At 50.5% G+C, this 13,116-nt stretch overlaps 1 protein-coding gene and 1 non-coding gene across 2 annotated transcripts in view; both read right to left on the bottom strand.

Moving 5' to 3' along the window:
* Positions 1-1,726: 1,726 nt before the first annotated feature.
* NAA40 (N-alpha-acetyltransferase 40, NatD catalytic subunit) overlaps positions 1,727-13,116 on the bottom strand; it is a 33,606-nt gene continuing 22,216 nt past the window's right edge. Inside the window, exon 10 of the mRNA XM_063642579.1 lies at positions 1,727-1,817. Within this exon, the coding sequence (XP_063498649.1) occupies positions 1,752-1,817 (66 nt within the window). The 3' untranslated portion in view covers positions 1,727-1,751. The remainder of the gene's footprint in view (positions 1,818-13,116) is intronic.
* LOC129461131 (U6 spliceosomal RNA) lies at positions 3,155-3,258 on the bottom strand. The gene has a single exon (XR_008650396.2). It is a non-coding gene; the product is annotated as a U6 spliceosomal RNA (small nuclear RNA).

The following is a 13,116-nucleotide window of genomic DNA, read 5'->3' as shown; positions in this document are numbered from 1 at the left end:
GCAGTGAGCCGAGATTGAGCCATTGCACTCCAGACTGGGCCACAAGAGCGAAACTCCATCTCAAAAACAAAAAACAACACTAAAAAAAGTTTGAAAGCAGCCTGGCCATCATGGTGAAACCCCATCTCGACTAAGAATACAAAAAATAGCCAGGCATGGTGGTAGATGCTTGTAATCCCAGCTACTAGGGAGGCTGAGGCAGGAGAACTGCTTGAACCCTGTAGGCAGAGGTTGCAGTGAGCCAAGATCACGCCACTGCACTCCAGCCTGGGCGACACAGCAAGACTCCGTCTCAAAAAAAAAAATAAAAATCTCTCTATTCAGAGTCCCCTCCTCTCCACCAGTCCTCCGTCGTTTCTGTTCAGAATTCCTGACACTGACCTAGTAACCAAACCTCCCTCAATTACTATTACACTCTTCAATTCCAGTTACCATGCTGGAGCAGCCAACTTCCCTTCCTTCCTACCCTATCACTATCTCTCCCTCCCCCATCCCTTCCTTCTTGGTTTTTTAAACCTAAATCTGACCAAGTCATATACTTTCAGTGGCTCCCCATTGCTTCATAGGCAAAATCCCAATTCCTGGATGTCACTGTCCAGCCTCAACTCTCAAAACTCTTCAATATTCCACACCTTCGACCCTGTTCTCCAATTTCCACCACGAAACCTTTTGTTGCATTCAAAATGCACTCTGCATTTTGTTGTTGTTGTTGAGACAAGGTCTAGCTCTAAGCCCAGGCTGGAGTGGAGTGCGGTGTGATCTCAGCTCACTGCAGCCTTGCAACCTCCACCTCCCAGACTCAAGCCATCCTCCCACCTCAGCCTCCCAAGTAGCTGGGATTACAGGTGCCCACCACCATGCCTGGCTTTTTTTTTTTTTTTTTTTTGAGATGGAGTCTCTCTGTTGCCCAGGCTGGAGTGCAGTGGCGCTACCTTGGCTCATGGCAACCTCCGCCTCCTGGGTTCAAGCAATTCTCCTGCCTCAGCCTCCCGAGTAGCTGGGATTAGAGGCATCTGCCACCATGCCTGGCTATTTTTTGTATTTTTAGTAGAGACAGGGTTTCACCCTTTTGGCCAGGCTGGTCTCGAACTCCTGACTTCAGGCGATCCAGCCACCTTGGCCTCCCAAGGTGCTGGGATTACAGGCATGAGCCACAGCACCCAGCCTAATTTTTGTCGTTTTTGTAGAGATGGAGGGGGGTCTTGCTATGTTAGTCAGGCTGGTCTCAAACTCGTGAGCTGAAGCGATCCACCCAGATTAGCCTCCCAAAGTGCTGGGATTACAAGCGTTTGCCACGGCGCCTGGCCTTGCCTCTGCACTTTGGGTTTTGTTTTTGTTTTGAGACATGCATCACCCAAGCTGGAGTGCAGTGGTGCAATCTCGGCTCACTGCAACCTCCACCTCCCTGGCTCAAGCGATTCTCCTGCCTCAGCCTCCCAAGCAGCTGGGATTACAGGTGTATGCCACCACACCCGGCTAATTTTTGCATTTTTAATAGAGACAGGGTTTCGACATGTTGGCCAGGCTGGTCTTGAACTCCTGGCCTCATGTCATCTGCCCCCCTCAGCCTCCCAAAGTGCTGGGATTACAGGCATGAGCCACTGTGCCCGGCCTTGCTTCTGCATTTTATGTTCATTTTTTCAGCTCCTATCCAGGCTGCCTTTTTCACCATGCTAACTCCTGCTTCCTGGCTTCCAGTTAATGATACCACTTACTTTATTCAGTGAGTATTTATTAGCCTCTACTGTGTGTTAGGAACTATTGTAGACACCAGTATAAACGAGGTGGATAAAGTTTCTTGTCACAAAGCTGACATTCTGGAGGGGAAAAAACAGACAACAGGCACTTAATTAGAAACTATTGTGTAAGTGTCACGGTGAAAATAAAACCATGATGTGCTAGGAAGATATCTGGGATGGGACTACTCAGGATGCCTTCGCTGGCCACCCCAAGCCTGCGTCTCCTCTGTGCCCAGCAACACCTGTGTCAGCCCTGCCCCACATGGTGGGTATCCATCAAGACTAGGGGCCACCTGAGGGCAGAGCCTGTGTTGGTTCACCACTGTTTCCAACCAGACACTCAGAATGTTTATAAACTGCAGGAGGCTGAACAGTATTGAACTAGGTAGAAGGCACACGAGGAAAGGGGGTGTGGGACCACCCACTGGGCCAGGTCTTAATGGTACAATCTCATTCCAGGTTTACAATAATGTCATGAAATAGATGCTATTATTATTTCAATTATTTTATTTTGAGACAGTGTCTTGCTCTGTTGCTTAGGCTGGAGTGAAGTGTCATGACCACACCTCACTGCAGCCTTGACCTCCCAGGCTCAAGTGATCCTCTTGCTTCGGTTTCCCCAGTAGTTGGGGACTACAGGCACACACCAGCATACCTGGCTACCTTTTTATTTTTTGTAGAGACAGGGTCCCACTATGTTGCCCAGGCTGCTCTTGAACTCCTGGGCTCAAGCAATCCTCCCACCATGGCCTCCCAAAATGCTGGGATTATGGGCGGGAGCCACTGTACCTGCCCTATTTCAAATTTTTTACAAATGAGGAAATAGGCCCGAAGGGTCAGGTGACTTGATCAAGATCATGAAGCTACAAGGCTGCCTTGCCAGGATTACAGTGCAGTTCTGTTGCCTCCAAAACCCATGCTTTTAGCCACCACACATGCTGCTGCAGATTTGGACTTCTCAGATGTTCCAGTTTTGACATTCAGGTTAATAACATCAAAGGCTGTGGCAGGGGGTGGCAATGGGGTGGCAAGAGATTGAGAAACAGGAGCTTTGAAAGAGAAACCTCAGCTAGTGGGTGTTGTGGGGGGGGTGTCACAGCAAGGTTGCAATGAACTCGGGGTGCCCTAAAAGGGGAGCTGTGTCTAAGCTTCCCCTGGAGGGATGTGTTCCTAGGCCCCAAGCTCATCCCTCTTCATTGCTCCCTCACCTTCCCCACCCCATTCTAGTTTTTTGTTTGTTTGCTTTTGGCTTACAACACCACAAATTCATTTTCTTACAGTTCTAAAGATCAGAAATATAAAATCAAGATGTCAGAAGGCCAGAATTTCTTGTCGTGGCTCCAGGGCAGAATCCATTATCTTTTCTTTTCTAATTTCTAGAAGCCACTTGTATTTCTTGGTTTGCAATCCCTTCAAAATATATGGAATGCTTCACAAATTTGCGTGTCATCCTTGCACAAGGGCCATGTTAATCTCTGTATCGTTCCAATTTTAGTATATGTGCTGCCAAAGCGAGCACTTTTTTTTTTTTAGACAGAGTCTCGCTCTGTATCCCAGGCTGGTGAGCCGTGGTACCATCTCAGCTCACTGCAAACTCTGCCTCCTGAGTTCAAGTGATTCTCCTGCCTCAGCCTCCCCGGTAGCCGGGATTACAGGCACACGCCACCACGCCTGGATGATTTTTGTATTTTTAGTAGAGACAGGGTTTCACCATGTTGGCCAGGCTGGTCTCAAAACTCCAGAACTCAAGTGATCCACCTGCCTCGGCCTCCCAAAGTGCTGTGATTACGGGCGTGAGCCACCGTGCCGGGCCCCATTCTTAGCAATCTCAGCCCAACCCCACCAACAACCACCAGGGCCCTGTTCTTGCCCTGCACTGAGCCCTAGCAAACAGCCCAGGACAGATGCTTCTAAACTCCCTTCCCGATCCCTAGGGGCACAGGGTTAAGAGGCCCAGGCCCCAGCTGGCTGCCACTGGGAGAAGGAAGGGGCAAGGACCTCCCTGCTGCCCTCCTAGGCTTGTCTGGCACTGGGAAACAAGGGAATAACTCCCCCAATTAGAGCACAGTCAGGTGTAGGCAAGAGAAAAATGGCTTCCCTCCACCCCTCTAGGTTCTTTGGCTGGACTATGAACTAAATTGACTTAAGACAGATCAACAGGTGAAAAACCATTTCTAATTAGATACATACTATGACGGTTAATACTGAGTGTCAATTTGATTGGATTGAAGGATACGAAGTATTGATCCTGGGTGTGTCTGTGAGGGTGTTGCCAAAGGAGATTAACATTTGAGTCTGGGCTGGGAAAGGGAGACTCACCCTTAATCTGGGTGGGCACCATCTAATCACCTGCTAGTGGGGCTAGAATATAAAGCAGGCAGAAAAATATGAAAAGACAAGACTGGCCTCACCTCCCAGCCTACAACTTTCTCCCATGCTAGATGCTTCCTGGCCTCAAACATCAAATTCCAAGTTCTTCAGTTGTGGGACTCGGACTGGCTCTCCTTGCTCCTCAGCTTGCAGGCAGCCTGTTGTGGGACCTTGTGATTATGTAAGTTAATAGTTAATAAATTCTATTAGTTCTGTCCCTCTAGAGAACCCTAATACACATACACAAGGGAGTACCAAAAAACATGTAGCTCGAAGGGTCAAATGACTGAAGCTTATATAGCATCCTGAGCTACAGAAAGAAACAGGGGATGGGAGTTCACAGGGGTTATGAGGGTGAGGGTTATGAGGATGTGTGCGGTGAATAAAGGCTGTCTCGTTACACAGATGAAGTCTCCGGTGATAAAAATTGTCTAGGCCGGGCTTGGTGGTTTACGCCTGTAATCCCAGCACTTTGGGAGGCCGAGATGGGCAGATCACGAAGTCCAGAGATTGAGACCATCCTGGCCAACATGGTGAAACCCCGTCTCTACTAAAAATACAAAAAATTAGCTGGGTGTGGTGGCAGGTGCCTATAGTTCCAGCTACTCGGGAGGCCAAGGCAGGAGAATCACGTGAAACTGGGAGGCAGAGGTTGCAGTGAGCTGAGATCGAGCCACTGCACTCCAGCCTGGCAACAGAGCATGACTGTCTCAAAAAAAAAAAAAAAAAAAAGTTGTCTGGAGCAGCCCTCTTCCTGATATAAGATACTCTTACCAATGTAAAGATAATATAATTTCCATTATGCATGTAAATTACAAAATAGCAACCTAAAAGGAAGAAGCTGAAACAAAATTAACATAAGCAGAGAGCTTATTTGGGCCAAGTTTGATGATTATAACCTGAGAGCATAGAATCAAGTTATCCTGAATATACACTCTGATTAGCAGCAGTTGTAACTGGATTTTTTTTTTTTTTTTTTTTAAGACGGAGTCTGGCTCCGTCGCGCAGGCTGGACTGCAGTGGCACCATCTCGACTCATTGCAACCTCCGCCTCCTGGGTTTAAGCGATTCTCCTGCTTCAGCCTCCCGCGTAGTTTGGATTACAGGCGCCCACCACCACGCCCGGCTAATTTTTGTATTTTTATTTTTTTTTTATTTATTTTATTTTTTTTTGAGACGGAGTCTCACTCTGTCACCCAGGCTGGAGTGCAGTGGCGCAATCTCGGCTCACTGCAAGCTCCGCCTCCCGGGTTCACGCCATTCTCCCGCCTCAGCCTCTCCGAGTAGCTGGGACTACAGGCGCCCGCCACCGCGCCCGGCTAATTTTTTGTATTTTTAGTAGAGACGGGGTTTCACCGTGGTCTCGATCTCCTGACCTCGTGATCCGCCCGCCTCGGCCTCCCAAAGTGCTGGGATTACAAGCGTGAGCCACCGCGCCCGGCCTGTATTTTTATTTTTTATTTTATTTATTTTTGAGACAGAGTCTCACTCTGTCACCCAGGCTGGAGTGCAGTGGGGTGATCTCAGCTCACTGCAAGCTCCACCTCCCAGGTTCACGCCATTCTTCTGCCTCAGCCTCCCGAGTAGCTGGGACTACAGGCGCCCGCCACCACGCCCGGCTAATTTTTTGTATTTTTAGTAGAGACGGGGTTTCACCGTGGTCTCGATCTCCTGACCTCGTGATCCGCCCGCCTCGGCCTCCCAAAGTGCTGGGATTACAAGCGTGAGCTACCGCGCCCGGCCTTGTAAGTGGATTTTTAAAGGCAAAAAAGTAGGATAGGGAGCCAGGAGGATCGCTTGAAACCAAGAGTTCAAGACCAGACTAAGCAATAAAGTAAAACCCTTGTCTCTACAAAAAAATAATAATGGTGTGGCATGCGAGTGTCTGTAGTCCCAGCTACTTGGGAGGCTGAGGTGGGAGGATTGCTTGAGCCTGGGAGATAAAGGCTGCTGTGAGCCATGATCATGCCACCGCAAGAGTGACAGAGTGAGACCCTGTCTCTAATAATAATAATAATAATAATAATAAAAGTAACAACTTAAAAGGGGGGACAGAGAGTGAGCCAATACAACTGTCAGAGGTGTTTGAACCACAGAGACTCCATCTTGAGTAGGGGCTGGGTAAAATAAAGCTGAGACCTGCCAGATTGCACTCTCAATAGGTTAGGCTTTTTTTTTTTTTTTTTTTTTTTTGAGACGGAGTCTTGCTCTATCGCCCAGGCTGGAGAGCAGTGCCACGATCTTGGCTCATTGCAACCTCTGCCTCCCGGGTTCAAGCGATTCCCCTCCCTCAGCCTCCCGAGTAGCTGGGATTACAGGCGCATGCCACCATGGCTGGCTAATTTTTTTTTTTGTATTTTTAATAGAGATGAGGTTTCACCATGTTGGCCAGACTGGTCTCGAACTCCTGACCTCAGGCAATCCGCCCACCTCGCCCTCCCGAAGTGCTGGGATTACAAGCGTAAGCCACTGTGCCGAGCCCAAATTTATTTATTATTATTATTTTTTGAGACAGTCTCACTCTGTCACCCAGGCTGGTGTGCAGTGGTGCCATCTCAGCTCACTGCAACCTCTGCCTCCCAGGTTCAAGCAATTCTCTTGCCTCAGTCTCCTGAGTAGCTGGGATTACAGGCATGCACCACCACGCCCGGCTAATTTTTGTATTTTTAGTAGAGACGGGATTTCACCATGTTGGTCAGGCTGGTGTCAAACTCCTGGCCTCAAGCAATCCACTTGCCTTGGCCTCCAAAGTGCTGGTATTACAGGCGTGAGCTACCACACCCAGCCTAAACTGATTGATTATGGAGTCTCACTCTGTGACCCAGGCTGGAGCGCAATGGCACGATCTCGGCTCATTGCAATCTCTGCCTCCCAGGTTCAAGCGATTCTCCTGCCTCAGCCTCCCGAGTAGCTGGGATTACAGGCACATGGCACCACACACGGCTAATTTTGGTATTTTTAGTAGAGACGGGGTTTCACCATGTTGATCTCGAACTTCTGATCTCGTGATCTGCCTGCCTTGGCCTCCCAAAGTGCTGGGATTACAGGCATGAGGCACCGTGCACAGCCTCCTTTCCATTCTTAAACAACTTGCTTTTGCTTTATGCTACGGACTCGCCCCAAATTACTTCTTTCGGGAGGTCCAAGAACCCTCTCTTGGGGTCTGGATTAGGACTCCTTTCCTGTAACACAATGTTGTTTGTAAGGACTTATTGGTTTATAGAAATGAGGCTGATTAGTGTTACATTATAGGGTATGGGTTATAGTGTCTGGCATGGCACTGTTAGGTTAATGTGTAGCTACTTGTGGCAATAGTAAGCAGTTTCAAGAGATGAACACATAGCTCAAAAGATGAATATCTCTCTGGGCCTAGTAATTAAAAAGATTTACATTCCTTAGGCTGGGAGTGGTGGCTCATGCCTGTAATCCCAGCACTTCAAGTCAGGAGTTCAAGACCAGCCTAGCCAATATGGTGAAACCCCATCTCCACTAAAAATACAAAAATTAGCCAGGTGTGCTGGCACACACCTGTAGTCCCAGCTACCCAGGAGGCTGAAGCAGGAGAATCATTTGAACCTGGGAGGCGGAGGTTGCAGTGAGCTCAGATCACTCCACTGCACTCCAGCCTGGGCAACAGAGGGAGACTCCATCATAGATTAGATTGGATTGGATTGGATTGCACTGGGTTGGGTTGGGTTGGGTTGGATTGGGTTGGATTGGATTGGATTGGATTAGATTGATTTACTTTCCTCAGATAAAAATGCTTTTTTCTCAAAAAGGACCGGGCACAGTGGCTCACACCTGTAATCCCAGCACTTTGGGAGGCCAAGGTGGGCAGATCACCTGAGGTCAGGAGTTCGAGACCAGCCTGGCCCACGTGGTGAAACCCCATCTCTACTAAAAATACAAAAATTAGCTGGGCATGGTGGCGAGCACCTGTAATCCCAGCTACTCAGGAGGCTGAGGCAGGAGAATTGCTTGAACCCGGGAGGTGGACGGTGCAGTGATCTGAGATCAGGCCATTGCACTCCAGCCTGGACAATGAGCAAAATATTGTCTCTCACACACACAAAAAAATTAAAACATTAAAAAGGTTAGCTTTTCAGAGCTTCTCTCATGTCTGCAGTTTCTCTGAATAACCACCTCACAATATGCCAAAGTAGCATATTTCAGGGTGGGATATTCTGGTCTCCTACAGTCGCATTTTGAAGTGGTGTGTCCTGAGCCCCAACACAGGCAAGGGGCCTGGAGATACTCTAGGAGGCGATGGGGACTTTCTGGCGCTGAGAAACTAAACTTTTTGTTTGTGCTCTGTTCCAGGGCTTTCCTCAGGCCTTTGTGATATGTTTCTCTCAGAACCCCTATCACCATGGAGGAAAGAGAGGCTGGTGGACAGGTTCCATAACGCAGCTGAGTCTGCTAGTGCCAGGCAGGGCTTGCACCTAGGTCTGTCTGTTGGATTAATACCAAGGTCTCTGCTCTTTCCCCATCCCTCCCAGCAATCAACCCATCCCAGAATCCAGGCACAGTCCTTCAACAAAAGAGCAGTGAGACTGTGTGGTGCATTTATACAATGAAACGTGACAGAGTAGCGAAAATGAATGAACTCCAGCTGCAGCACGGATGGATCCCAAAATGTTGAGGGGAGAGGCCAGGCCTGAAAGAGCACAGGGTGCATGCTTCTATTTATACAAAGCTCAACAGCACGCAGGTCTGAGCCATGAGGTGGGAGTCAGGTGGTGGGGTCCCCAGGGGAAGAGGGAAGACAGGGGGCCAAGAAGAGGCATGACTGGCTTCTGGATGCTGGTCCTCTGTTCACTTAGTGATGAGTCCATTGTGAGTGGTGGGACTTTCACAGTTTGTGCACTTTTCTGTATGTATGTTACACTTCAATTAAAAACTTAAAAAAATTTTTGACAAGACAGGCCAGATACAGCGGCTCGTACCTGTAATCCCAATGCTTTGGGAGGCCCAGGTGGGAGGATCATTTGAGATTAGGAGTTCGAGACCAGCCTGGGCAACAAACGAGACTCCTGTCTTTACTAAAAACAAAAAATTAGCCGGGCATGGTGGTGCAAACCTGTAGTCCTAGCTACTTGGGAGGCTGAGGCAGAAGCATCACTTGAGCCCAGGAGGGTGAGGCTACAGTGAGCTATGATTGTGCCACTGCACTCCAGCCTGGATGACAGAGCAAGACCCTGTCTCAAAAAAATAAGGCCAGGCTGGGTGCGGTGGCTCATGCCTGTAATCCCAGCACTTTGGGAGGCCAAGGCAGGTGAATCACGAGGTCAAGAGTTCAAGACCAGCCTGGCCAAGATGGTGAAACCCGTCTCTACTAAAAATACAAAAATTAGCCAGGCACAGTGGCAGGTGCCTGTAATCCCAGCTACTCAGGAGGCTGAGGCAGGAGAATCGCTTGAACCTGGGGGACAGAGGCTACAGTGAACCCAGATCATACCATTGCACTCCAGCCTGGGTGACAGAGAGAGACTCTGTCTCAAAACAAGTAAGTTTTAAAAATAAGGCCAGGCGCAGTGGCTCATCCCTGTAATCCCAGCACTTCGGGAGGCCAAGGCGGGAAGATCACCTGAAGTCAGGAGTTCGAGACCAGCTTGGCCAACATGGGGAAACCCCGACTCTGCTAAAAATAAAAAAATTAGCCAAGCGTGGTGGCATGTGCCTGTAGTCCCAGCTACCCAGGAGGCTGAGGCAGGAGAATCATTTGAACCCAGAAGGTGGAGGTTGCAGTGAGACCAGATCGCATCACTGCACTCCAGCCTGGGCGACACAGCAAGACCTTGTCTCTAAATAAATAAATAAATAACAATAAAAATAGACAAAAAGCAGAGAAAAATAATATGCCATATGATCTTGTTTTGCTAAAATAAAGACAAATAGAGAAATAGATATGCATGTAAAAATCTAGGGCACATACAAATTGTGACCAATAGTGTTCTCTAGATAGTGGCAGGAAAGTAGGTGATTTCTGGTCTTTCTCTACTGTATTTCCAAGATTCCATATAAGGCAATTCTTGTTTTCTTTTTCTTGGAGATGGGGTCTCGCTCGGTCGCCCAGGCTGCAGTGCAGTAGCAAGATCTCAGCTCACTGCAATCTCTGCCTCCTGGGTTCAAGCAATTCTCCTGCCTCAGCCTCCTGAGCAGCTGGGACTATAGGCGCCTGCCACCATACCTGGCTAATTTTTTATTTTTAGTAGAGATGAGGTCTCGCTATGTTGCCCAGGCTGGTCTCGAACTCCTAATCTCAAATGATCCTCCCACCTGGGCAGAGTATATATTTTTGTATTACAAAAACATTTCTGGGCTGGGCACGGTGGCTCACGCTTATAATCCCAGCACTTTGGGAGGCCGAGGCGGGCGGATCACAAGGTCAGGAGATCGAGACCATGGTGAAATCCCGTCTCTACTAAAAATACAAAAAAATTAGCCCAGCGTGGTGGCGGGCGCCTGTAGTCCCAGCTACTCGGAGAGGCTGAGGCAGGAGAATGGCGTGAACCCGGGAGGCGGAGCTTGCAGTGAGCCGAGATTGCGCCACTGCACTACAGCCTGGGCGACAGAGCGAGACTCCGCTTCAAAAAAAAAAAATAATAAATTTGTATATTACAATAATACACTTTTTTGTATATATTTTGTAATATATTACAAAAAAAGTTTGTATTTTAGAAGAGACAGGGTTTTACCACTTTGCCCAGCCTGGTCTTGAACTCCTGAGCTCAGGCATTCCACCCGCTTCGGCCTCAAAGTGCTGGGATTACAGGTGAGAGCCAGCATGCCCAGCCTAGGGCAATTCTTACTGCTTAAAAGCAAGCAAGCCCGGGTGCAGTAGCTCATGCCTGTGATCTCAGCACTGTGGGAGGCCGAGGTGGGCAGATCACCTGAGGTCAAGAGTTCGAGACCAGCCTGGCCAACATGGTGAAACCCCATCTCTACCACAAATACAAAACTAGCTGGGCGTGGTGGCACACACCTGTAGTCCCAGTTACTCGGGAGACTGAGGCAGGAGAATCCCTTGAACCCAGGAGGCAGAGGTTGCAGTGAGCCGAGATCGCACCACTGCCCTCCAAGCTGGGCGACAGAGCAAGACTCCATCTCAAAATAATAAAATAAACTAGCAAGGAGAGAGGGGTTTGTTGGTCCAATGAGGGAGGTGTGCCCCATGTAGTGACAGGCTCTCTGACAGGAACCTTCCACAGGACAGGGACTCCCTCTATCACCCTGGACAGCTGCTGTGCTGCCTGCAAAGATGGGGAGCTCAGTTCCCCCACGTGGGACTGCCCCCACGCTCCGATTGCTTTGCTAGGGAGTCCCTCCCTACTAAGGGGTAAGGCCTAAGTCTCTTGAGCCCTTGGTCTCTCTGATCCCCGGGCTCAACCTGTTCCCTCCTGAGTGGGGCACTAGGGATAGATCTCAAGCCTTGGGGATGGGTAGGGGAGCTGGTCCAGGCCTCCTGTCACTGATTGTCATACCAGGTGCCCCACCCCAGAGGCAGCCCCCAGACCCACTGCTTACACATGGCCTGGAAAAACACTGGGTCTCCCCAGCCCAGGCCTGGCCCTCTCTCCATGAAAGGCTCTGGTCCAGCAGCGGCTCTTGTCCAAATATGGAACTGCGAGGCCTGGGGAGGGGGCTGCACCCCAGTCCTGAGGGGCCAGCAGGTAAGAATCCTCAGCTGCCCCTCCTCTGCACACTTTCTAGAGCTTGCCACCTCCCAAAGCATCTGATCTAGAGCTGGTAAGAACCTGAGTTTTGGGTCTCCAGTTTCCCTACCTGGCCTGGTCTCTCCTCCTGGCACATCAGGTGGGTGCCTGGCACTGAGCCCTGGGGCTGGCCAGAGGGAGGGCTGCAGGGTGAGGGTGCAAAGAAGCCAGCCCTGTGCTCTCAGATGGCAGCTGGGGCCTCTTCATCTACCTGTGGGGAATGACTCTTGGGGTGACGGCAGCAGCAGGAGATGCTAGTGAAGCTGCAGGAAGGGCCCAGTGCCCAGAGGTGGAGGGTGAACAAGGGCCTTGGGGAAGGAGATGCAGGCCTAACACTGGGGTGCTGGGTACCTCGAGAATGTACCTTTCCCTCCGTGGGCCTTAGCTTCCCCATCTGCAAAATGGGGGCGCTAATGCAAAGTCCAGGAGAAGGTGGAGGGAGAGACGGCATCACTGGAAGAGCTAGTTTGGGAAACCTAACCAGGCAACGGTCAAGGGAAGGGGCGGGACAGAGACAAGGATCCCAGAGGAGCGTTTGCTCTTCCTGGGGCACAGCTGTTGCCAGGCGTCCAGGGGGCAGGCCCAGACACAGCTGTCGGGGGCAGGGTTGGGGGTGGAGGGGTTGCTCTCTAGGCAGGCACAGCTGTCCTGGCTGGGGCACCCCAGGGTTCCAGCAGCGGGAGGGAAGGGTGCAAGCTGAGGGCTGGGCGGGCCTGCTGACAGCCTGTGGTGGTTAACCCCTTCCGGAACGCAGCCCACAGCCAGTGGCCCTGTGTGATGAGCGCGAGATCACCGCGTTTGCACCCATGTGGGACTGCAGCTCCAACCTGGTGAAGACTGGCTTCTCAAGCCACATTTCCCTCCATCATGGGCTGGCCCCCAGCCTCGCCCCTACCAGGCTGTGAACCACATCCAGGCCCCTAGCCTGGGCTCATAGCTCCAATACCCATGGGCCTCTTGCCTCTAGACCCCTGATCAGCTTAGGGCAGGTCCCCACTCCTTTTCATGTTCCTGGACACCAGTCTCACTGCCAGGACCCTCAGAGGGCCCTAGCCTGAGTGCCCCATCCCTGGACCCCTCCAGCCACATACCCCACCTTTCCCCATCCCACATATCCAACATTCAGGAGAGGGGCCGCCACAGGAGTGATCCCCCCCACAGCTCCCACATGTGACACCCCTGTGTGGCCCACCTGCCGGGCATCGAGCTAGGCACGGGGGCAGTTCCACAACATGACCAACTTCAAGGGCGTGTGCTGCCCCATGCCATCCACAGTGCCTGCACTTGGCGGC

Source organism: Symphalangus syndactylus, chromosome 1 (assembly GCF_028878055.3).
Source record: "Symphalangus syndactylus isolate Jambi chromosome 1, NHGRI_mSymSyn1-v2.1_pri, whole genome shotgun sequence".
Classification (NCBI taxonomy): domain Eukaryota; kingdom Metazoa; phylum Chordata; class Mammalia; order Primates; family Hylobatidae; genus Symphalangus; species Symphalangus syndactylus.
This window is presented reverse-complemented; position numbering and strand designations above follow the sequence as displayed.